At 43.2% G+C, this 26,681-nt stretch overlaps 1 protein-coding gene and 1 non-coding gene across 2 annotated transcripts; both read right to left on the bottom strand.

Annotated features, from left to right (window-relative positions):
• Positions 1 to 362: 362 nt before the first annotated feature.
• On the bottom strand, positions 363 to 435 carry trnaf-gaa (transfer RNA phenylalanine (anticodon GAA)). Its single transcript has one exon. It is a non-coding gene; the product is annotated as a tRNA-Phe (tRNA).
• A 6,769-nt stretch (positions 436 to 7,204) lies between these two features.
• LOC115142320 (transmembrane and coiled-coil domains protein 2-like) lies at positions 7,205 to 25,587 on the bottom strand. The gene is made up of 5 exons (XM_065000722.1): positions 25,384 to 25,587; positions 24,000 to 24,218; positions 8,586 to 8,996; positions 7,660 to 8,349; positions 7,205 to 7,504 (listed from the first exon to the last, which is right to left on the bottom strand). Exons 1-5 carry the CDS (start codon positions 25,585 to 25,587, stop codon positions 7,205 to 7,207), a joined length of 1,824 nt encoding a protein of 607 aa, XP_064856794.1.
• Positions 25,588 to 26,681: the final 1,094 nt, after the last annotated feature.

Raw genomic sequence — 26,681 nt, 5'->3', positions numbered from 1 at the left:
TGTTACAAAATGTGTAAAAAGTCAAGGGGTCTGAATACTTTCTGAAGGCACTGTAAATATAATGTGCAACAATAAATTAATATGTCAACCCTGGTGAAATTGTGTAACATCATATTTTGAGGGTGCACTTATTGACTACAGAATTTACAAGGGAATTACTACTTGATTAATTACATGTAATTTAATAGGATTATTTAAAATTCCCAGCAACTTTTGCACCATTAGCTGATAATAGGCTAGATTCTTGAAGTAGGTCTAAATGAAAAACCTGTGCTCAAAAACATATGACCTACTGGGGTTATTACTGAAGTACACCCAAGGTTTCAGAGAAACAGCGTGGAAAATGGTTGACACCGTTCTGCTGCCGAAACCCGGGATCGAACCAGGGACCTTTAGATCTTCAGTCTAACGCTCTCCCAACTGAGCTATTTCGGCACTCTAATAGATAATGCATCAGTAAGTATATTAAATGGACAAATATACAATATCGGGAGTGGCCACATGGTGCTGCTCAAACTCCAACAATAACTTGGTCGTCAACTTCAGGGCAAGGAAGGACACTTCGTAATATACACTAAACAAAAATAAACCGCAACATGTAAAGATTTGGGCTCATGGTTCACGAGCTGAAATAAAAAACAAATACAACATTTCCATACGCACAAAAAGCTTATTTCTCTCGAATTTTGTGCACAAATTTGTTTACATCCCTGTTAGTGAGCATTTCTCCTTTGCCAAGATAATCCATCCAGCTGACAGGTGTGGCATACCCCAGAAACTGATTAAAGAGGATGATAGTTACATAGGTGCACCTTGTGCTGGGGGTCAATAAAAGGCCACTTTAAAATGTGCCGTTTTGTCACACAACAAAATGCCACAGATGTCTGAAGTTTTGAGGGAGTGTGCAATTGGCATGCTGACTGCAGGAATGTCCACCAGAGCTGTTGCCAGAGATAACGTTAATTCCTTTATCATAAGCTGCCTCCAACATAATTTTAGAGAATTTGTCAGTACTTCCAACCCGGCCTCACAACCTCAGACCACATGTAACCTCGCCAGCCCAGCGCCTCCACATACAGCTTTGTCACCTGCAGGATCGCCTGGGGGGGAGCTGAGGAGTATTTCTGTCTGTAATAAATCCCTTTTTGTGTGGAATAACTCATTCCTATTGGCTGAGCCTATTTCCCCAGTGGGTGCCCTCCAAGGTCCATGCATGGCTGCACCCCCTGCCAAGTCATGTGTAATCCATAGATTAGGGTCTAATTTCCTTATAGGAACTGTAACTCAGAATGCAATTTAATCAATCAACTGTTTGTTAGGGGTGAAGAAAAAGTGTGATACCAATCAGGCCCTAGAGAACTGATTGCCCACTCCTGTGCTAAAGGCTTGAGCAGAGACCCCTTTCTGTGTTCTGCTCTCGCACGCCAACGAGCGTCTGCTATTGAGCTGAAAGTTGAAGGTTGAACAAGCTAGTAATAGGGGTTGCAACAATTTTGGCTGATAATTTTAGGAAGAGAGGGTCCAGATTGTCTAGCTCTACTGATTTGTAGGGGTCCAGATTTTGCAGCTCTTTCAGAACATCAGCTATCTGGATTTTGGTGAAGGAGAAATGGGGGAGGCTTTGGAAAGTTGCAGTGAGGGGTGCAGGGCTGTTGCCCGGGGTAGGGGTAGCCAGGTGGAAAGCATGGCCAGTCGTAGAAAAATGCTTTTTGAATTTCTCAATTATTGTGGATTTATCGGTGATGACAGTGTTTCCTAGCCTCAGTGCAGTAGGCAGCTGGGAGGAGGTGCTTTTATTCTCCATGGACTTTACAGTGTCCCAGAACTTTTTGGAGTTAGTGGAGAAAGTTCAGCACTGTTGCTACTCTCCCTAGGAGTGGCCGTCCTGCAAAGATGACTGCAAGATCACAGTGCAAAATGCTCAATGAGGTTAAGAAGAATCCGAGAGTGTCAGCTAAAGACTTACAGAAATCTCTGGAACATGCTAACATCTCCGTTGACGAGTCTACGATACGTAAAACACTAAACAAGAATGGTGTTCATGGGAGGACACCACAGAAGAAGCCACTGCTGTCCAAAAACACCATTGCTGCACGCCTGAGGTTTGCAAATGTGCACCTGGATGTTCCACAGCGCTACTGGTAAAATATTATGTGAACCGATAAAACTACAGTTGAGTTGTTTGGAAGGAACACACAACACTATGTGTGGAGAAAAAAAGTCACAGCACACCAACATCAAAACCTCATCCCAACTGTAAAGTATGGTGGAAGGAGCGTCATGGTTTGGGGCTGCTTTGCTGCCTCAAGGACTAGACAGCTTTCTGTCATCGACGGAAAAATGAATTCCCAAGTTTATCAAGACATTTTGCAGGAGAATGTTAGACTATCTGTCCGCCAATTGAAGCTCAACCGAAGTTGGGTGATGCAACAGGACAACGATCCAAAACACAGACCCAAATCTGTCGTTCTTCCCCTGAACAAGGCAGGTAACCCACTGTTCCCAGGCCATCATTGAAAATAAGAATTTGTTCTTATTAACTGACTTGCCTAGTTAAATAAAGGTAAAGTAAAATAAAAAATAAAAAGAAGTTGAATCAATAACCGAATAGCTTCAACAGAAGAAAATACTCCTTCTGGAGTCCTGACCTCAACCTGATTGAGATGCTGTGGCATGATCTCAAGAGAGCAGTTCACACCAGACACCCCAAAAATATTGCTGAACTGAAACAGTTTTTGTAAAGAGGAATGGTCCAAAATTCCTCCTGACCATTGTGCAGGGCTGATCAGCAACTACAGAAAACGTTTGGTTGAGGTTATTGCTACCAAAAAAGAGTCAACCAGTTACTAAATCCAAGGGTTCACATACTTTTCCCACCCTGCACTGTGAATGTTTACATGGTGTGTTCAATAAAGACATGGAAACATATAATTGTTTGTGTGTTATTAGTTTAAGCAGACTGTGTTTGTCTATTGTTGTAACCTATCTGAAAATGTATGCAAATAAGGTATTTCTGTTTTTCATTTTTAATATATTTGCAAAAATTCTTTGTCCTTATGGGGTATTGATGAGAGTAAGGCAGGGAACTTTTAAGTTCAGATGCTGTTCTGCTGAGGTGTGCTGCATGGTGCGACAGTATGGCGGTCGTGTGACTCAGCTAGATACATGTCAGATAAGCGTTGGTCTTTGACCCCAGGAGGTTGTCAGAGGACGACGCTGAATTATTCGTTAGGCTCCTCGTAGATCTGATTAAGTGCTGAATTATTCGTTAGGCTCCTCGTAGATCTGATTAAGTGCTGAATTAAATTGATTACAAAAAGTTATTAGCTGCTGTTATTAGCAGTTATAGGATTAGCCTTGGCCTAGATTCGTCACTTTAGATTTTCCCAGTTTAACAAGACAAAGAAATGTTTAATGATATATGATTTAATGTATATTATTTATGGGGTCAAGTTTCTGTTGAAAAATGTGTTTAAAATAAATAAATGATATTTATAATATTTTATACATTTATCAAATAAATGTGTTGGATGAAACAAGCTTATCTTCTCAGCCACATATATCAAGATGTATTTATATCTTATACTCTCTTAAAAATAAAGGTGCACGTTTGAACCAAATAAGGATCTTAAGAGCAATGCCATACGGCAGGGATGTCAAACTCATTCCCTGGAGGGCTTAGTGTCTGCTGGTTTTTGTTTTTTCATTTCAATTAAGTCTTAGACAACCAGGTGAGGGGAGCTCCTTACTAATTAGTGACCTTAATTTATCAATCAAGTACAAGGGAGGAACGAAAAGCCGCAGCCACTCGGCCCTCCGTGGCATGAGTTTGACACCTGTGCTGTAGGGGAACAATTTTTCAGGGTCTCTGAAGAACCATAAAAAATTCCAAAATCAGAAATGTTTTGGCCCTCCAGGACCGGAATTGAATAGCCCTGCTGTAGGTTTACTTTTCAAGTGACTTTTTGAGTTACCAGTGTCACCCATGACTGTGCTGGCCAGTGACAGAGACACAGCTGTTGCATTTATTGATTTTCAGTCCTGTAGCCTTCAACGTAAGATTCTAAGTGAACATGTTGTCGTAAAGCAGAAGCTGACGCGGTAGATCAGACAGTGAAGAGGCAGACAGGATGTTCTGGTGCTCACCTCTCTTAGAGGGTTTTATTTACAATATTAACAGATGCAGGATGAATTGGCCAATAAACTTTGTACAGAAAATAACACATAGGGTGTTGACAAGATTTGAATAAATCAAAGACGTTCTCAGCATAAACTATTCCTGCAACAACTCCTTGCCTATAACAAAACTCAGGTATGGCTCTACTCTAACCAACCTGTTACCTGCTTAGCCTGCTCTCTTCCCAGCCAAAGGCCAACTGAGCACATAAGTACTCTTTCCATGAATTCACTTCCGCTAGGAATGTTCCATCATGATAGCCCCAAAACACATTTATACCAGAAATGCATAAGTTCTCATGGACATATTACATTCTAACAGTTTTACATAAACCCACACTTCGATAACTTGTGCCATGTCTTCTTCTTTGAGTCACACAATAAACATTCATGAAGTAATTCACCCCCGGGATAATTGATCACTTTGGTTAATCCCATCAACCAATAAATGTTCCTCTGATTCGCAGACTAATGTGGAGAGGTAACGGATGTGGGGGACGGAGATGGCGGAAACTGATGTTTTGTTTGAAACCGCTAGTGAGTCGAGTGAAGCTAATAGTGCAGAAAGTGAAAATTAGTGGGTTATACAGTGGCAAGGGGAAATGAGAAATACGGCTATGGTGGAAAATAGGAAACCACTAGACTCATTTTTGGTCAGGGTTTTGGATCAATGCTACTTGGGAAATCCATTTGACGTCTCCAGGAAACTCTGGAATGTGTTTGAAGGAAGTGTGGAGTCGGTGATAATTACAATTAGTGGTCTTATTTAGATTTTTTTGTGTGTGTCTGCGGAGCAGAAGAAGCGCGTGTTAAGACTCAAATATATCGCAGTGGAATGTTTCCTGCATGGATTCTCGTAGCAGGACGCCTATCAAGGTTATTTCTGGGGTGGCGCTAGAAATAAAGGCAGAGGATATAACTGAAGACATCGCTGGAGTGGTTGGTGCACGTCGATTGACCTGTATGGTGGACGGAGAAAATAAGTTAATTTAATCCATGCTACTGTTCTTTGATACAAATTAGTATTCATGAGTTACCCTGTAAGAGCTTTTGTGCACAAGCCCCATAAATGTAAAATATTTGGTAATGTGTCAAGTGTGTGCAGAAGGGAAGAATATAGATTTCCAGATGAAGGGAAACTGTCATCAACTGTTGGAACCATTGTGAATGCCACTGAAAATGTTTTGGACACAGCCGAGGCAGTGCAAGAAATCCTTTTGGAGGCCCCTGAGCCTGTATAGGGATGTATTTTGGAGTGGACTGTGCTATTGAAGAAGTATATATATTTTTTTTACATGTTCTATTTTGTATAAAGTCGATTTCCCCCTTTCCCATGTTTTTGTTGTTGTTTCTTAATCAAAACCCGTCCAGCTGTTGGCGGTAAATGCAGTATTAACATTGGATGCCAACCGCATTCGAACACCATTGAAGAAGCAGAATAATGTCCATCTTGCATAATGTACATGTGCACTTCAAACAAACACATCAGGCAGGTTAAAGTATATGATTATTCTCTACCAACTCTTCCATCGTTATTCAAATAATATATTTCACATTGCTAGAGCATGATGGGCAGCTTAATACACGGTAGAGACATGGCTAACAAGTTACATTGTTTTAGTTACTAGAGTCCACAACAAACACTTGACTTTGGCGCCTTGTGTCAAAGTATTGTTGGCAAACGGAAACTCTAACCAACATATTATTTTTTATTTCTGGATTCTTGGCTATAACTTGACGAGATACAATAGAGTATTTCTCAAAGCTATGCGCTTCATGACAGTTGTCATTAAAGGTATTTGTTTCAGTACATATTTTATAAGGCTGTCTTTTGAGGCCCTAGTTATACCCTAATACAGTGGCCTCATAGTTTCCAGGCCACATCAGGCCTGCTGCAAGTGATATTATCCTGGCTTGCAAAGTGATGTTTTATTCCTATCGGAATCCAACAAATAAACATTTGTCATTTTATTCACCAGCAACCTGCATTCAGAATGACTGTCAGGGATGGGAAGACTAAGATATGACACTACCTTAAACATCTAAACTGAAACAACCATTTCAGTAATGGGTACGATAGTTCAAATAACAGATTGGAATAGTTTGCAAAATTGTATGCTATTTATATTTTCTTATAATTGTATTTTTTTTACCCCTTTTCCATGGTATCCAATTGATAGTCGCTGCAACTCCCGTACGGACTCCGGAGAGGCAAAGGGCGAGAGCCGTGCATCCTCCGAAACACAATCCAGCCAAGCCGCACTGCTTCTTGACACAACGCCCGCTTAACACGGAAGCCAGCCGCACCAATGTGTTGGAGGAAACACCATACACCTGGCACCATCTCAGCATGCATTGCGCCTAGCCCGCCACAGGAGTCGCTAGAGCACAATGGGACAAGAACATTCCTGCTGGCCAAACCAGGGCCAATTGTGCACCGCCCCATGGGTCTCCCGGTCGCAGCCAGCTGCAACAGAGCCTGGACTCAAACCAGGCTCTTTAGCGGCACAGCTAGCACTGCAATGCAGTGCCTTAGACCACTGCGCCACATGGGAGGCAACAATGCTATTTATATTTGAGTAGTGTAAGATTAATTAATTAAAGTACATGGAAAAACATAGATTTTAACAAACAATTTAAAAAAAAATCTACCTGCAATATAGTATGCTGGGGTGTGGTTTATGTTCAACTCTAGTTATTAACACTAACACTGGGTCTATTTTACACCACTTAGTGTTAATTTAACTATTTACCGTGTTAACGAAACTCTTGAATCGACACTAGAAATGTTACACTGAAAAACTCTGGCCAATTTGCTGTGTGCTACGAAAGGGACACATCTGCAGGCTCTCATACATTTCAAGAACCTTTTAGAATTCTGAAGAACTGTAGATGCCATGTCAAGAACCTTACACTTAACTCCAAGTTTATTTATCGGGCAAGAGTTCTCCAAGGAACCTTCATTTTTTTCAGTGTAGGTGATATGTCAAGTCAAAACAATGTGTGGGTGTGATGGCCTATGGAGGGGTCAGCCTGGCAGTAGCCAAAGCTCCCAGAAGTCCCAGTACTTCCAGAGGATAAACAGAAAAAGGGCCAGCAAGACAGTGGCAGCCACGCGTGCTCTGGTCTTTATGAGTGGGGTGATAAAGTTAGCAGGGGTGGAGACGAACACTAGTACTACAGCCATGACAGCCAGGATGATGTTGATGAGTTTTCCCAGCAGGGCGTGGGCATTGGCGTTCTCCACACCCTCCCATTGCAGCATCTGCTGCTGCTGCTGTTGCAGCTCTAACCTAGTGATGCGGTTCATGCATGACTCCACCGCCTCCTGTACAGACACACACATAAAATAATATGTATATACAAATACAAACACAGGTAAACATAAAGTTACAACTGCTTTACGGGTACTATAGGCTCCTTTCTGCACTCATACTTGTGTGTTTCAGTACATCTTATACATTCAGGTTTTTGCCTCTTTACCTGAGAGTCTCTGGTTCTCTCATAGGACTGGTAGGTTACTTTCTCTTCCATGCTGACCAGCTCCTGTATCAGGTTGGACATCTGGTTCTGGTGCAGCTCTGTCAGGTCATTCAGCTGCTCCTCCAGTAGCTCATACCTGTATTTCTCTTCCTGTAGGCACTGGGTCATGTAGGCGTAGTCGCTCTGCAGCTGACTCTTCATGTCCTCGATGGCGTCCTCCATGTGGGCCTGGCTGGCTTTGATCTCCTGCAGGCCTTCCAGCCAAGTGTCCCAGGACCTGTGGTGGTCGTTCCCGTCCAGCCTGGCCAGCCCCAACCCCAACATCCCCCCTCCTCCCCTAGCCCCAAAATAATTACTATCTGTCACAGAGTCACTGGAGCACTCGTCGTCACTACTGTACTTTGAGCTGGAGGCCAAGGTGACACTGCTACTCAGGGGTACATCATCTGAATGCTCCTCCACACCATCCTCCAGCGAGTGTGTGCTGCCTAATTTGTTGCGGATCAAGCTGACAAACTCCAGGGGCTTAGACACCACAGCTGTATGGGTGAGTTCTGACACGCCCCCTTTGACACCCTCCACCACACCTCCACCAAAGCTACTGATCCCTGCCCGTACGTTAGCCCCTACATCCTTCAGCCCCTGCTGCATATCCCCCAGCACATCCTTAGGCTGCCGGCCCAGACCTTGCTATAAGGAGAGGGAGGTTAGGTGGATGGGGGAAAAGGTGTCAATGCAAAAGTAGACCAATCAGACATGGAGGACTCATTTAAAGTTTCTTTCTCTGTCTCTTTACTCACACACACACACACACACACACACACACACACACACACACACACACACACACACACACACACACACACACACACACACACACACACACACACACACACACACACACACACACACACACACACACACACCTGCTGTATCTCCTTAAACTTCTTGTGGTAGTGATCTAGCTTCTTGTGCAGGTGGGCGATGGTCTGTGCAGACTTCTGGTTCTTCTTCTCAAACACCTGTTTGATACGAAAAGCCTGATGGCTGTTGGCATTGTGGGCCAGCTTCAAGTACTCTGCCACATTGTCGTTTCGTGCCTCCTGTTCTATCCGAATCTGCTCAATGCTCTTCAGGATCTTCTGCTGTAGCTGCTCCAGAGCAGCCCGTGTCCGCTGGGCCTCGGCGCCCACTGACACTTCAGCCCCCCCAGCCAGAGATTCCACCCCAGCCACAGCCCCTGCTCCATCCACGCTGATGTTAGAGGCAGAAGCGTCAGTGGCTCCAAGGCTGGCTGAGAGGGGCAGGTCAAACGTTGTCACCTCACTCTTATCCAGCTAAGGGGGGTGGGGGTGACAAAGTACAGGCAAAGAGACAGAGTGAGCATGATTGGTTACATTGCAGAATTGTATGGTAAAATGTCCCTTTTAAAGCAGAAAACGCATCACAATGACATATCTGGTGATTTTTAAAAATAAATAAAAATTCCAACCCCAGCCTCATATGCAGTAATTTCCTGACAGAGCTGGCTTCAAACAGGACTAAGTGCTCAATAAATAAAATGTTCACATAAATACTATTTTCACATAGGCTGCTAATCTAGGAAATCATGATTTACAGTGCCTTGATTCTAATCAGAATAATGTTTTTCATTGTGAAGAAACAACAGTTACATGATATGGACAAACATCTGTATTATCAATTGATAATTATATATTCTTTGAACCACAATCTAAGATTTCCAACCGTTCATTGGTCATTTCAATTAATGTAGCATCCCGTTGATTTTGGGAGAATATGAGCACAGCTGTCATACCTTTTAAACAAAAAAAATGAAGGACCAATAACTGCATAGCTGAAATAGTTTTGTAGACCACTTATGACATCACCAGGTTACAGGCTGTTCCTTTAATGGAAAAGGAATGCAATAGAATGTATCTTTATGGTAATTACATTGATTATGACACAGGAAGCAGGAAGATGAGATGGGCCTGCTCTTCATCTTGACTGTTGTCACATCAAACATGGATGTGCTGAGCATCTGCAGATCATTTATTCCATTTAACTATAGAAGAGGTACCACCATGTTGGCATAGCCGCAGGAAGTAGGGGTGCTGAGGTGCTGCAGCACCCTCTGATAAATTGAAATAATTTTGCCAAAATGATATACAGTGCATTCGGAATGTATTCAGACCCCTTGACTATTTCCACATTTTGTTACGTTTTCAGCCTTATTCTAAAATGTATAATTTTTTTTTCTCATCAATCTACACACAATACCCCATAATGACAAAGCGAAAACAGGTTTTTAAAAATACCTTATTTACATACGTATTCAGATCGTTTGCTATGAGACTCGAAATTGAGCTCAGGTGCATCCTGTATCCATTGATCATCCTTGAGATGTTTCTACAACTTGATTGGAGTCCACCTGTTACATATATATACATATATATATATATACATATATATATATATATATATATATATAGACAGGTGTGTGCCTAAGGTCCTACAGTTGATAATGCATGTCAGAGCAAAAACCAAGCCATGAGGTTGAAGGAATTGTCCGTAGAGTTCAGAAACTGGATTTAGTTGAGGCACAGATCTGGGGAAGGGTAACAAAACATTTCTGCAGCATTGACGGTCACCAACAACACAGTGGCCTCCATCATTCTTAACCTGTTGAGTGTAGGGGGCAGTATTTTGATGTTTGGATGAAAAACGTACGCAAATGAAACTGCCTATTTCTTAGGCCCAGAATCTAGAATATGCATATAATTGTCAGATTAGAATAGAAAACACTCTAAAGTTTCCAATACTGTAAAAATATTGTCTGTGAGTATAACAGAACTGATATTGCAGGTGAAAACCTGAGGAAAATCCAACCCGGAAGTGCTGTTTTTCCTGAAAGCTCTCTGTTCCATTGCCTGCCTTCACTCCATTTAAAGGGATATCAACCAGATTCCTTTTCCTATGGCTTTCCCATGGTGTGAACAGTCTTTAGACATAGTTTCAGGCTTTTATTTTGGAAAATTAGCGAGAAAGATCACATTGCGTCATTGTATGGCTGAGCGCCAGCAGCGTTTTGCATGCGCAACAGCTTGGAGCAGACATTTTCTTTCTCAGTCCCAGTTGCTAATATATGCATATTATTATTAGTATTGGATAGTGTTGGATAGAAAACACTTGTTTCTAAAACTGTTTGAATGATGTCTGTGAGTATAACAGAACTCATATGGCAGGCAAAAACCTGAGAAGAAATCCAAACAGGAAGTGGGAAATCTGAGGTTGGTCGATTTTCAAACCAGCCCCTATTGACTACACAGTGGGATATGGATAAAGTTGCACTTCCTAGGGCTTCCACTAGATGTCAACCATCTTTAGAAACTTGAATGAGGCTTCTACTGTGTTGTGGAGCCGGATGGGAGCTCTTTGAGTCAGTGGTCTGGCAGAGAGCCAGGTCCTGGTCATGCGCATTTCACATGATAGCGACCTGCGTTCCATGGCTTTCCTACAGACAATGGAATTCTCCGGTTGGAACGTATTTGAAGATTTATGATAACAACATCCTAAAGATTGATTCTATACTTAGTTTGACAAGTTTCTTCGACCTGTAATATACATTTTTGAAGTTTTTGTCTGACATTCGGATGGACCTGCACAAGCGTTTGGATTTGTGTACTAAACGCGCTAACAAAAGTAGCAACTTGGACATAAATACTGGACATTATCGAACAAATCAAGCATTTATTGTGGAACTAGGATTCCTGGGAGTGCATTCTGGTGAAGATCATCAAAGGTAAGGGAATATTTATAGAGTGATTTCTGATTTTTGTTGACTCCAACATGGCGGAAGATTTTATTTATTTTCTGAGCGCCGTCTCAGATTATTGCATGGTTTGCTTTTTTGTAAAGTTTTTTTGAAATCTGACACAGCGGTTGCATTAAGGAGAGGTATATCTATATTTCCATGTCTAACAATTGTATTTATCGACATTTATAATGAGTATTTCTGTAAAATGATGTGGCTCTCTGCAATTTCACTGGATGTTTTTGGAACTAGTGAACGAAATGCGCCAATGTATACTGAGATTGTTTTTACATAAATATGAACTTTATCAAACAAAACATACATGTATTGTGTAACCTGAAGATCGTCAAAGGTTAGTGATTCATTTTATCTCTATTTGTGCTTTTTGTGACTCCTCTATTTGGCTGGAAAAATGGCAGAAATTTTCTGTGAGTTGGTGGTGACCTAACATAATCATTTGTGGTGCTTTCGCTGTAAAGCCTATTTGAAATCGGACACTGTGGTGGGATTAACAACAAGATTACCTTTAAAACGGTATAAAATACATGTATGTTTGAGGAATTTTAATTATGAGATTTCTGTTGTTTTGAATTTGGCACCCTGCACTTTCACTGGCTGTTGTCGTATCGATCCCGTTAACGGGATTGCATCCCTAAGAAGTTTACTAACCTCCAGACGAGCTTCAATGCCATACAACTCCTTCCATGGCCTCCAACTGCTCTTAAATGCAAGCAAAACTAAATGCATGCTCTTCAACCGAGTGCTGCCCACACCTACCCACCCGTCCTGCATCACTACTCTGGATGGTTCTGACAACTACAAATACCTAGGTGTCTGGTTAGACTGTAAACTCTCCTTCCAGACTCACATTAAGCATCTACAATCCAAAATTAAATATAGAATCGGCTTCCTATTTCGCAACAAAGCATCTTTCATAAATGCTACCAAATGGACTATCCTACTGGTCCTTGACTTGTCATTTACGATGTCATTTACAAAATAGCCTCCAACACGCAAATTGGATGCAGTCTATCACAGTACCATCTGTTTTGTCACCAAAGCCCCATATACTACCCATCACTGCGACCTGTATGCTCTATTTGGCTGGCCCTCGCTTCATATCCGTCGCCAAACCCACTGGCTCCAGGCCATCCATAAGTCATTGCTAGGTAAAGCCCCGCCTTATCTCAGCTCACTGGTCACCATAGCAGCACGCGCTCCAGCAGCTATATTTCACTGGTCACACCCAAAGCCTATTCCTCCTTCGGCCACGTTTCCTTCCAGTTCTCTGCTGCCAATGACTGGAACGAACTGCAAAAATCACTGAAGCTGGAGACTCATATCTCCCTCACTAGCTTTAAGCACCAGCTGTCAGTGCAGCTCACAGATGCACTGCACCTGTATATAGCCAATCTGTAAATAGCCCATCCAACTACCACATCACCATATTGTTATTTATTTTAGCTCCTTTGCACCCCAGTACCGCTACTTTTTTAAAAAACCTTTATTTAACTAGGCAAGTCAGTTAAGAACAAATTCTTATTTTCAATGACGGCCTAGGAACAGTGGGTTAAATGCCTGTTCAGGGGCAGAACGACAGATTTGTACCTTGTCAGCTCGGGGATTTGAACTTGTAACCTTCCGGTTACTAGTCCAACGCTCTAACCACTAGGCTACCCTGCCACCCCATTTTTAAAAAACTTGTCTCTTCCCCTTCATCTACACTAATTGAAGTGGGTTTAGCAAGTGACCTGGATTCACTTGGTCATGTTATGCAGAGAGCACTCAGTATATACACCATATACCAACTCACTCCCACACAAAACCCAAACACATTCACATACATGTCGTCAGACAAACCATCAAACAGGCAAAGAGTAAATACAGGACTAAGATGGAATCCTACTACACCAGCTCTGATGCTCATCGGATGTGACAGGGCTTTCAAACTATTACGGAATACAAAAGGGATACCCAGCCGTGAGCTACCCAGTGACACAAGCTTACCAGAAGAGCTAGACAACTTCTATGCTCGCTTCAAGGCAAGCAAAACTGAAGCATGCATGAGAGCACCAGCTGTTCCCGGATGACTGTGTGATCACGTTTGCCGTAGCTGATGTAAGACCTTTTAACAGGTCAACATTCACAAGGCCGCAGGACAGATTACCAGGATGCACTGACCAACTAGCAAGTGTCTTCACTGACATTCTCTACCTGTCCTTGGCCGAGTCTGTAATACATACATGTTTTACGCAGACCACCATAGTTTCTGTGCCAAAGAACACCAAGGTAACCTGCCTAAATTACTACTGTCCCATAGCACTAACATCTGTAGCCATGAAGTGCTTTGAAAAGCTGGCCATGGCACACATCAAAACCAACATCCAAGAAACCATAGACCCACTCCAATTCGCATACCACCCCAATAGATCCACAGGTAATGTAATCTCTATTGCACTCAACACTGTCCTTTCCCATCTGGACAAACAGAATACCTATGTGAGAATGCTGTTAAAAGGCTCATACAATACAATTTTTAAAAAATGTTTTCTTTCACAGTGGTAGCGACTCCGACTGGGAGCCCCTGGTGCCAAGGTGCCCGCTCTAACTCTGCCTCCAGTGGTGTTCATATGCCACAATTCATTACTGCATGACTGTGCCTCAGGGCCAAAAGGGCACAGCATGCAGGCGTCGTTGTGTTCTGTGTCGCATGAAGTCCATCACCTGCACCACTTGTTCAGTTTTCCTCTGCTTTACATCAGAAAGAGACTGCTATGGGACATGGCACAGGCAGCAAAATATTGTGCTGAGGACTTCCAAAAGGGTGTACTGTTTTAAAAAATATATAATAATTCTATTTTTTTTAAACATTTTCTATTTTTGTGTGTGTGTTAGAATTGCTTTTTGATATGTTGTATATAGTTATTTGCACTGTTGTATATAGTTATAGGTCATTTCACCAATTCGGCCACTTGGGTACATTTGGGCAACTTGTGTGGGACACCTGGGTGACTTCATGCTAAATGTCATGTAGCTCACCCATTCCTGAAGTTATCAGTCTGCAACTTTGCACAACTACAGTTACCCTCTTGTGTTATCCATCAAAACTATCTTCAGCATCCTATCTGACTGTGTGGCTATTTTAGTACATGTGAAAGATGATGCTACAACAATAAAAAACAGAAAACGTATGTTCTTTCTTTCTCTTTTCTTCCACCAGATATACTGTGTTATATTCTCCTACATTCAATTAACATTTCCACAAACTTCAGAATGTTTCCATTCAAATGATACCAAGAATATGCATAACCTTGCCTCTGGGGCTGAGCTACAGGCAGTTAGATTAGGGTATGTCTTCATGCGGAAATTGAGAACAAGGGATGCAGCCATAAGAGGTCAAAAAAATATGTATTATCGATATTTGCAAATTGACCAATGACATAATGCCACAGCCTGCCATGATTAAAAACACCTGTCTGTGTCCTATGAAACGCTATATAAACTGGTGACCTGCGGTGTTTGACATTATACCCTAATGTTGGTGAAAAATAAATGATTGTTTCAGAGCTCCTAGCGTGTACAGCTTTTCCTTTTCTTAATAGATCACTTTCCTGCAGTCAAATTTGAAGATGGTCATACCATGGATCATTTAGCTATTTGATTTAGAATTTTTTCCCCCTCAAATTATTTTGGACGCTACAGACGTTGTTGTGACAAGACAGATTTTCATGTCTCATGGAATGACAAACAGCGTTGTACCTCAGCCACCTTCCACCGCAGATGTGGAAATCTGACATAGGCGGAGATGCGGTAGATTGAGACACAGCCCATGCGAAGCTAGTTTCAACTGAGGGATTTGGACAGGGATTTTTTGATTATGTTACTTAGATTGACTCATGGGAGTCCTCTTAAGGACTACCAAGAAACATTCTGTGTGACCCTGATTTAGTCCACTGCAGGAAAAGGTTGAACAGGGCGAGGCTATATGCTGTAACAGGCGAGAGCTGCAGTAGTTGTGGGTGTGGTGGTTTAGCTCACAAATGCATCGCTATGCATCTACATTCTCATCCAGTGTTGGCTCTAACCATTGGTGTCATAAATGCATTAAAGCAGAGGCTCCTTCTCTCTCTCTCTCTCTCTCTCTCTCTTTCTCCCTCTCTCTCTCTTTCTCCTCTCTCTCTCTCTCTTTCTCTCTCTCTCTCTCTCTTTCTCCTCTCTCTCTCTTTCTCCCTCTCTCTCTCTCTCTCTCTCTCTCTCTCTCTCCCTCTCTCTCTCTTTCTCCCTCTCTCTCTCTTTCTCCCTCTCTCTCTCTTTCTCCCTCTCTCTCTCTTTCTCCCTCTCTCTCTCCTCCAAGGTGACTTTCCTTCCTCCACAGGCACTGCAGATGTTTTCCCTGAGTGTGGATAAGAAATGAGAAAGATGGTGGGGGAAGACTGAGGGGGAAAAGAGAAGGGGAGGGAGGAGAGGCAGTATAGAGTCAGGAGTAGAGAAGGGGAGGGAAGAGAGGCAGCATAGGGTGAGGTGTAGAGAAGGGGAGGGAGGAGAGGCAGTATAGAGTGAGGTGTAGAGAAGGGGAGGGGGAGGAGAGGCAGTATAGAGTGAGGTGTAGAGAAGGGGAGGGAGGAGGGGAGGGAGGAGAGGCAGTATAGGGTGAGGCAGTATAGAGTGAGGTTTAGAGAAGGGGCAGGGAGGAGGCAGCATAGAGGGGGATTATAGAGTGAGGTGTAGAGAAGGGGAGGGAGGGGCAGGAGAGGCAGAGAAGGGGAGGAGGAGAGGCAGTATAGAGTGAGGTTTAGAGAAGGGGAGGGAGGAGAGGCAGTATAGAGTGAGGTGTAGAGAAGGGGAGGGATGAAAGGCAGCATAGAGTGAGGTTTAGAGAAGGAGAGGGAGGAGAGGCAGTATAGAGTGAGGTGTAGAGAAGGGGAGGGAGGAGAGGCAGTAGGAGAGTGAGGTGAGGTAGAGAAGGGGAGGGAGGAGAGGCAGTATAGAGTCAGGAGTAGAGAAGGGGAGGGAGGAGAGGCAGTATAGAGTGAGGTTTAGAGAAGGGGAGGGAGGAGAGGCAGTATAGAGTGAGGTGTAGAGAAGGGGAGGGAGGAGAGGCAGTATAGAGTGAGGTTTAGAGAAGGGGAGGGAGGAGAGGCAGTATAGAGTGAGGTGTAGAGAAGGGGAGGGATGAAAGGGCAGCATAGAGTGAGGTTTAGAGAAGGAGAGGGAGAGAGGGGAGGGAGGAGAGGCAGTATAGAGTGAGGTGTAGAGAAGGGGAGGGAGGAGAGGCAGTATAGAGTGAGGTGTAGAGAAGGGGAGGGAGGAGAGGCAGTATAGAGTGAGGTGTAGAGAAGGGGAGGGATGAAAGGCAGCATAGAGTGAGGTGTAGAGAAGGGGAGGGAGGAGAGGCAGTATAGAGTGAGGTGTAGAGAAGGGGAGGGAGGAGAGGCAGCATAGAGTGAGGTTTAGAGAAGGGGAGGGAGGAGAGGCAATATAGGTGAGGTAGAGAAGGGGATGGAGGGAAGAGGTTTAGAGAAGGGGAGGAGGAGAAGGTAGTATAGAGTCAGGGTAGAGAAGGGGAGGAGGAGAGGCAAGAGTGAGGTGTAGAGAAGGGGATGGAGGAGGGCAGCATAGAGTGAGGTGTAGAGAAGGGGAGGGAGGAGAGGCAGTATAGAGTGAGGTGTAGAGAAGGGGAGGGAGGAGAGGCAGTATAGAGTGAGGTTTAGAGAAGGGGATGGAGGAGAGGCAGTATAGAGTGAGGTGTAGAGAAGGGGAGGGAGGAGAGGCAGTATAGAGTGAGGTTTAGAGAAGGGGAGGGAGGAAAGGCAGGGAGGAGAGGCATAGAGTGAGGTTTAGAGAAGGAAGGGGAGGGAGGAGAGGCAGTATAGAGTGAAGGGGAGGGAGGAGAGAAGGGGATGGGGAGGGAGGAGAGGCAGCATAGAGTGAGGTGTAGAGAAGGGGAGGGAGGAGAGGCAGTATAGAGTCAGGTTTAGAGAAGGGGAGGGAGGAGAGGCAGCAGGTGTAGAGAAGGGGGAGGAGGAGAGGCAGCATAGAGGTGTAGAGAAGGGGAGGGAGGAGAGGCAGTATAGAGTGAGGTGTAGAGAAGGGGAGGGAGGAGAGGCAGTATAGAGTGAGGTGTAGAGAAGGGAGAGGGAGGAGAGGCAGTATAGAGGGAGGAAAGGCAGCATAGAGTGAGGTTTAGAGAAGGAGAGGGAGGAGAGGCAGTATAGAGTGAGGTGTAGAGAAGGGGATGGAGGAAAGGCAGCATAGAGTGAGGTGTAGAGAAGGGGATGGAGGAAGGAGAGGCAGCATAGAGTGAGGTGTAGAGAAGGGGAGAAAAGGGGAGGAGGAGAGGCAGTATAGAGTGAGGTGTAGAGAAGGGGAGGGAGGAGAGGCAGTATAGAGTGAGGTGTAGAGAAGGGGAGGGAGGAAAGGCAGCATAGAGTGAGGTTTAGAGAAGGAGAGGGAGGAGAGGCAGTATAGAGTGAGGTGTAGAGAAGGGGATGGAGGAGAGGCAGCATAGAGTGAGGTGTAGAGAAGGTAGAGGGAGGAGAGGCAGTATAGAGTCAGGAGTAGAGAAGGGGAGGGAGGAGAGGCAGTATAGAGTCAGGAGTAGAGAAGGGGAGGGAGGAGAGGCAGCATAGAGTGAGGTGTAGAGAAGGGGAGGGAGGAGAGGCAGTATAGAGTCAGGAGTAGAGAAGGGGAGGGAGGAAAGGCAGTATAGAGTGAGGTGTAGAGAAGGGGAGGGAGGAGAGGCAGTATAGAGTCAGGAGTAGAGAAGGGGAGGGAAGAGAGGCAGCATAGGGTGAGGTGTAGAGAAGGGGAGGGAGGAGAGCAGTATAGAGTGAGGTGTAGAGAAGGGGAGGGAAGAGAGGCAGTATAGAGTGAGGTGTAGAGAAGGGGAGGGAGGAGAGGCAGTATAGAGTGAGGTGTAGAGAAGGGGAGGGAGGAAAGGCAGCATAGAGTGATGTTTAGAGAAGGGGAGGGAGGAGAGGCAGTATAGAGTCAGGAGAAGAGAAGGGGAGGGAGGAGAGGCAGTATAGAGTTAGGTGTAGAGAAGGGAACTAATATGGGTGTAATAATATATATATATTGCTTATTTATCGCTCAAAACAAAAACATGGTGGACATCACACACAAATGCATGCACACACGCACACAACATACTGGACGTTAACAATCGGTATTAATGAGGTAAGGAGGGTGTTAAAGGAAAACTCTAACCAAAAACGATATTTTGGTATTTGTTTCATCAGTCCATTGTTGACATAGTACCAAAATGTTTGCATCATATAATGCATACAGGGATGATTTCAGTATTTAGGAAGTTACATATCTTGAAAACTTGATTGCTGACAAGCAAAACATTTTGGGACCATGTCAACAATGGATTAATAAAACAAATACCAAAAGAGGGTTTTTGGGTGGAATTTTATTTTAAGAGGATAAGTGAGCTGCAGGGTAAAGTGATGTAAGGTGTTGGTAGAGGACAAGTTTACCTGAACACCAGCAGTAATCTTCATTAGCTTCCTATTGTCACAGCACTGGTGAGAGGGAATGAGGGAGGGATGGCGCATATATATTATTATTCAAGAAAAGCGGAGTGGCTGCAGTCAGCAGTAAATACTGTAAGAATCTGGGACAGAGTTTCTAAATGAGGGATCAGAGAAAGAGAGAGAGGAGGGAGCGTGGTAGCAGGGGATGGAAAAGAGAGAAAGAGAGAGAGGAGGGAGCGTGGTAGCAGGGGATGGAAAAGAGAGAAAGAGAGAGAGGAGGGAGCGTGGTAGCAGGGGATGGAAAAGAGAGAAACAGAGAGAGGGGTAGCTGGGGATGGAGAAGAGAGAGAAAGAGAGAGGAGGGAGCGTGGTAGCAGGGGATGGAAAAGAGAGAAAGTGAGGGAGGAGGGAGCGTGGTAGCAGGGGATGGAAAAGGAGAAACAGAGAGGGGGTAGCTGGGGATGGAGAGAAGGGAAAGAGATGGAGAAGCAGGGGATGGAGAAGAGAGAGAAAGAGAGAGAGGAGGGAGTGTGGTAGCAGGGGATGGAGAAGAGAGAGAAAGAGAGAGAGAGAGGAGGGAGTGTGGTAGCAGGGGATGGAGAAGAGAGAAAGAGGAGGGAGCGTGGTAGCAGGGGATGGAGAAGAGAGAGAAAGAGGAGGGAGCGTGGTAGCAGGGGATGGAGAAGAGCGAGAAAGAGAGAGAGAGGAGGGAGCGTGGTAGCAGGGGATGGAGAAGGGGAGGGACGGTCAGGGGTAGAAAGAAAGAGTGACAGATTTGGACAGTTGGAATGGATGATTATAAAGTCAGTCCAGGGCTAAGCAGATTTGGCAGGTCCTCCTATTGACTGAGCTAGATTGGACTGCTGAGACACAAGCTGTGCATATTATCTCTGCAAGGTAGGTCAATCTTTCCCCAAGTGTTAGTGTCATGGGTGGGATCTGAACCCAGGTATCCAATGGGAGAAACCAACATCCGCTACATTAGCATGCACAAAACATAATCAGTGACAATCCTAGAAAAACTTGACTCGATAGCCAGCAAATGGTAAATGTATTATTTTACAGCATGTAAAGTGTGGTGTTACATCGATTGTCAATGACAGGTTTTTTTGTGTCGATCTCATTGCAATATTCATAGAAATTGCAAGTCAATAGTTGTTAATGATTAATATTGTTGGCCCCATGTCGTCAAAAGGTTAAATACGTGACTAATTGGAGGAACCACTTTTCACAGAGTTCTGTCATAGATTTGAATCAACTACATGCAAATTGTAACTGAGATTGGTCATAAAGGATATGTGATAAACGTTAACAATCATCACATGCATCCTACTGACTGCCTTTAGGTCCGATAAGAGCGATTACACTAAACATTGAACAGCACCAATTCCTGAATGCTCAGAGCCACAGTCAAGGCTAACTGAGCAGCTAACATTAATCGAAAATGGCAAACCATGTAGCCTACAATACAATGAATCAGGTCTCACCAAAATCCCAATGGAGTGGAATGTGTGCTGTGCAGAGTTGATTGACAGTGGAACAGGTTCATGATGGGACTGGGAGTGCTCGCTCTCCCACACACACACACACTCAAGCTCCTCTCTCTGTGTAAGATACTCGCTATGTAAATGAAAAGGCATGTGTCCACGTAGGCATGTGCACAGTCTTTTTATTATTCCAGATTTTGTCATGTTCTAATAAGAAATACAATATAACAACACAATAGAAATCATGTACAATGCTATCTATATATACATGGCAATAAATGTACAGTACGGTACACACATACAGAAACAAAATACATTTAGATGTTTGATCTCTTCCATGTGTGTTTTCTTACCCTCTCACTCAGCACGGCTGATATTATGGCCAGCAGATGACTGCTGCAACACAAAATAATCCTTCCACTCAAACCCCTAAGAGCTAGATATTAGAATATTTACATCCCTGAACATGTACATATATAAATACACAGGAATGAATTCCTTCCGTCTGGCTCCAAAGTGAAGCAGGAGGGAAAGGAGGACCTATATTATAGTAACCCACAAAAGAGACTGGAAAAGTTCCTTCACACTTGAGAGCCATACATAGTCTACCGAAACTGTTGATCATACAGTACCAGTCAAACGTTTGCACACACCTATTCATTCATCTTCACTATTATTGTAGAATAATAGGAAATACATCAAAACAATTAAATAACATATGGAATCATATAGTAATCAAGAAAGTGTTAAAAATATTGAAATATATTTGAGATTTGAGATTCTTCAAAGTAGCTACCCTTTGCCTTGATGACAGCTTTGTACACGCTTGGCATTCTCTCAACCAGTTTCACCTGGAAGGAGTTCCCACATATGCTGAGCACTTGTTGGCTGCTTTTCCTTCACTCTGTGGTCCAACTCACCCCAAACCATCTCAATTGGGTTGAGGTCAGGTGATTGTGGAGGCCAGGTTTCCTTCATGGTCAAATAACCCTTACACAACCTTGAGGTGTGTTGGGTCATTTCCTGTTGAAAAACAGGTGTAGAAAATAGTACAAATAAAGAAAAACCTTTGAATGAGTAAGTGTGTCCAAACTTTTGACTGGTAATGTATGTAGCCTACCTACTTCATGGCTATAACTAGGCTAATACCTATCACAATAACTGAGGGCTGGTGCAATGATGTAACTGTATATGTTCAACATGCTTCAGAGGGAGATACAGTGCATTTGGAAAGTATTCAGACCCCTTGACCTTTTTCAAATTTGCTTATGTTACAGCCTTATTCTAAAATTGATTAAATAAATAAAACATCTTTATCAATACCCCATAATGACAAAGTGAAAACAGGTTTTTAGACATGTTTGCAAATGCATTAAACATAAAAAAAACATAAATACCTTATTTACATAAGTAATCAGACCCTTTGTAATGAGACTCAAAATGTTGTTTTGCTTTGTCATTATGGGGTATTGTGTCTAGATTGACAATTGAACGTAACAAAATGTGGAAAGAGTCAAGGGGTCTGAAAACATGACAAAAGTACTGTATATATATATATAGGTCATTCTATTTGTTCTTTATCCAAAAGTCATTACCAGTTTTTTTTCTTTTTTTTCTTCTTCAATTAAATCATTCAATAGTCAAGTTCAAATATTAAGTTTAGAAAAGTAAAAAATACATAAACAAAATCAAATTCTAACACATGAAACATTAACAAATGATAACAATATAATGCTGTGTATTTTAGATATAAAGCCCTGAGGAGGAGGTAGACACAGATCGAAAACAACCTCCAAATGCTGCTCCAGGACCTGTCTAACTCCAGAGCCTGGGATTGTTCACAGTGGTGCAACCATCTGCCCTCTAAGAAAAAGAGGGTTCCTCAAGGGTTCTTTGGTAAGGGTTATGGTTCTATGTGGAACCATAATGACTCAATGAACCCTTTGAGCCCTTCAATGGTTTTTTGCAGTTAAGAAAATCGTTCTTTCATCTTTTAGTGAAAATTCAAATGTAGGGGCATCGGCTAATTGGAATATATTTGGGGTGTGGTTTGCGCACAGCTCTTTTTGTGCAACCATGATCGAGAGTGCTATCCCAGTTGATCTAATCTGTTGTATTATGTCATTGCATATGAAAAAAAAGCCTGATCAATAATGATGTCTTATGAAAGACCCATGTAAAGGTTTTGTGTCAACTATGAGCTGTTGACTATATCAGTGGTTTTCATTTCTCTCCTCAAGGACACTGAGCTGTTCTGGAGCTAGCACACCTGATTCAATTTGTGGATTCATACCTATGGAAATGTAACAATATCATATGGCTACTAACCACAATATAAAACCCTGTATGGTTCTTCAAAAGGTGAAATTGTAGAACCTTTGACAAAGGTAATTTAAAACAGGTCCTATTTAGCCCCCAAAAAGGACGTTACCATAGCGGAACTCTTTGTGGTGCTATATACCGTAGAACCTTATGAAATGGTTCTTTATAGCACCATAAAGGTTCTATTTAGAACCCTGTAAGCATGGTTCTTTACAGAACCTTCCAAAAAGGATTCTAGATAGCACCAAAAAGGGATCCGCTATTTTAACAACCCCAAAAACCCTTATTTGGAACTATATAGAACCACACACACGCACACTACACTCATGTAAACATAAGACATACAGTAAAACATTCAGAATCATTTGAGAAAAGGAAATTAAGGATTTTTTTGTTGTTACAACCAAATCTCTATTTTTTATATAACTAGCATGTTATAGAAGGGTCCAGGCATGATTTCATATGTTTTTGAGAAACTTACCCCAAACAACAAATCACTTCCTCATCTTCTTTGTGTGGTATGGGGCTCCCCCAAAAAACATGAACAAAGGCTCCAAAAACACCCAAATGCATCCTTTAGAAACTGCAAAGCTCTCAGTAGAGTGATACAGGTCTTTAGATGTTGTAGACATTACATTTTGTATTAAATTTGCATTAAATTTTGTCATTTTTATATGTAATGTTATACTCAATGTTTTTGTAACTCTAGCGATACCTCTCAGTCTATTCTACAGGTAACTGCCAAAATAAAGGAAACACTTCAGTAAATGAGGGATACAACGCATATTGAAAGCATGGGGTGCTTCCACACAGGAAGGTCCAGACACTTGTAGAATCTATGCTAAGGTGCATTGAAGCTTTTCTGGCTGGTCGTGGTGGCCCAACGCCCTATTAAGACACTTTATGTTGGTGTTTCCTCTATTTTGGTAGTTACCTGTAGCAGCAGGCTACAAGGAGAATGGAACAGCTGGATAGGGGAAACAGATCCAGCCGCGCAAAAGGGAATATAACAATGCGGATAAAGTTTGGAATGGCACAATTTCATGTGTACAACATCTAAAGACTTGCATTACTATCTTTAGAGCATTGCAGTTTCTAAAGGATGTACACATCACTGACAATCTGAAATGGTCCACCCAAACAGACAGTGTGGTGAAGAAGAAGCAGCAGCAACTCTTCAACCTCAGGAGGCTGAAGAAATTTTGCTTGGCCCCTAAAACCCTCACAAACTTTTACAGCATCATTGAGAGCATCCTGTCGGGCTGTATCACCACCTGTTATGACAACTGTACCGTCCGCCACACTAGGGCTCTCCAGAGGGTTGTGCAGTCTGCTCAACACATCACCGGGGGCCCACTGCTTGCCCTCCAGGACATCTACAGTACCCGGTGTCACAGGAAGGCCAAGAAGATCATCAAGGACCTCAGCCACCTGAGCCACGGCCTGTTCACCCCGCTACCAAGCAGAAAGTGAGGTCAGTACAGGTGCATCAAAGCTGGGACCAAGAGACTGAAATACATCCTATCTCAGGGCCATCAGACATATTAAATAATCACCACTAGCCGGCCACCACCCAGTACCCTGCCCTGAACTTTAGTCACTGTCACTAGCCGGCTACAACCCGGTTACTCTACCATGCACCTTAGAGGCTGCTGCCCTATGTACATAACACTGGTCACTTTAATAATGTTTACATACTGTTTACCCACTTCATATGTATATACTGTATTCTAGTCAAGGCCTCCTATTTAACTATTGCTGTACATATACTATTCTTCATATATACTACATATTCTATCCATATAAAGTGCCTTCAGAAAATGTTCAGACCCCCCCCTTGACTTTTTTCACATTTGGTTACATGACAGATTTATTCTAATATCGATTAAATTGGTTTTACCCCTCAATTTACACACAACACCCCATAATGACAAAGCAAAAACTGTATTTTTTTGTAATTTTTGCAAATTTATTTCAAATAAAAAATCTGAAATATCACACTTACATAAGTATTCAGACCCTTTACTCAGTACTTTGTTGAAGCACCTGTGGCAGCGATTAGAGCATTGAGTCTTCTTGGGTATGATGCTACAAGCTTGGCACACCTGTATTTGGGGAGTTTCTCCAATTCTTCTCTGCAGATCCTCTCAAGCTCTGTCAGGTTGGATGGGGAGTGTTGCTGCACAGCTATTTTCAAACCTCTTCCAGAGATGTTTGATTGGGTTCAAGTCCGGGCTCTGGCTGGGCCACTTAAGGACATTTAAAGACTTGTCCTGAAGCCACTCCTGTGTTGTCTTGGCTGTGTGCTTAGGGTCGTTGTCCTGTTTGAAGGTGAACCTTCGCCCCATTCTGAGATCCTGAGCGCTCTGGAGCATGTGTTCATCAAGGATCTCTCTATACTTTGCTATGTTCTTCTTTCCCTTCATCCTGACTAGTCTCTCAGTCCCTGCCACTGAAAAATATCCCCATAGCATGATGATGCCACCACCATGCTTCACCGTAGGGATGGTGCCAGGTTCTCTCCAGACGTTTCATCAGACCAGAGAATCTGGTTCTCATGGTCTGAAAGCCTTTAGGTGCATTTTGGCAAACTCCAAACGGGCTGCCATGTGCCTTTTACTGAGGAGTGGATCGGTGGAGTGCCGCAGAAATGGTTGTCCTTCTCGAAGGTTCTCCCATCTCCACAGAGGTACTCTAGAGCTCTGTCAGAGTTACCATTTGGGTTCTTTGTCACCTCCCTGACCAAGGCCTTTTTTCCCAGATTGCTCAGTATGGCCGGGCGGCCAATTCTGGAAGAATCTTGGTGGTTCCAATCTACTTCCATTCAGGAATGATGTAGGCCACTGAATTCTTGGAGACATTCAATGCTGCATAATTATTTTGGTACACTTCCCCAGGTCTGTGCCTTTACACAATCCTGTCTCGGAGCTCTACGGCCACTTCCTTCGACCTCATGGCTTGTTTTTTGCCCTAACATGCACTGTCAACTGTGGGACCTTAGATACAGTCGTGGCCAAAAGTTTTGAAAATGACACAAATATTAATTTTCACAAAGTCTGCTGCCTCAGTGTCTTTAGATATTTTTGTTAGATGTTGCTATGGAATACTGAAGTATAATTACAAGCCTTTCAGAAGTGTCAAAGGCTTTTATTGACAATTACATGAAGTTGATGCAAAGAGTCAATATTTGCAGTGTTGACCCTTATTTTTCAAGACCTCTGCAATCCACCCTGGCATGCTGTCAATTAACTTCTGGGTTACATCCTGACTGATTGAAGCCCATTCTTGCATAGTCAATGCTTGGAGTTTGTCAGAATTTGTGGGTTTTTGTTTGTCCACCCACCTCTTGAGGATTGACCACAAGTTCTCAATGGGATTAAGGTTCTTGGGAGTTTCCTGGCCATGGACCCCAAATATCTATGTTTTGTTCCCCAAGCCACTTAGTTATCACTTTTGCCTTATGGCAAGGTGCTCCATCATGCTGGAAAAGGCATTGTTCGTCACCAAACTGTTCCTGGATGGTTGGGAGAAGTTGCTCTCAGAGGATGTGTTGGTACCATTCTTTATTCAATGATGTGTTCTTAGGCAAAATTGTGAGTGAGCCCACTCCCTTGGCTGAGAAGCAACCCCGCACATGAATGGTCTCATGATGCTTTACTGTTGGCATGACACAGGACTGATGGTAGCGCTCACCTTGTCTTCTCTGGACAAGCTTTTTTCCAGATGCCCCAAACAATCGGAAAGGGGATTCATCAGAGAAAATGACTTTACCCCAGTTCTCAGCAGTCCAATCCCTGTACCTTTTGCAGAATACCAGTCTGTCCCTGATGTTTTCCCTGGAGAGAAGTGGCTTCTTTGCCCAGATCTCGCAGCTGAATCAACTGCATTCAGTCCTTGCTGGACTTTCTTTGGCGCCCT

The sequence above is a fragment of the Oncorhynchus nerka genome, linkage group LG15, assembly GCF_034236695.1.
Source record: "Oncorhynchus nerka isolate Pitt River linkage group LG15, Oner_Uvic_2.0, whole genome shotgun sequence".
NCBI lineage: Eukaryota > Metazoa > Chordata > Actinopteri > Salmoniformes > Salmonidae > Oncorhynchus > Oncorhynchus nerka.
This window is presented reverse-complemented; position numbering and strand designations above follow the sequence as displayed.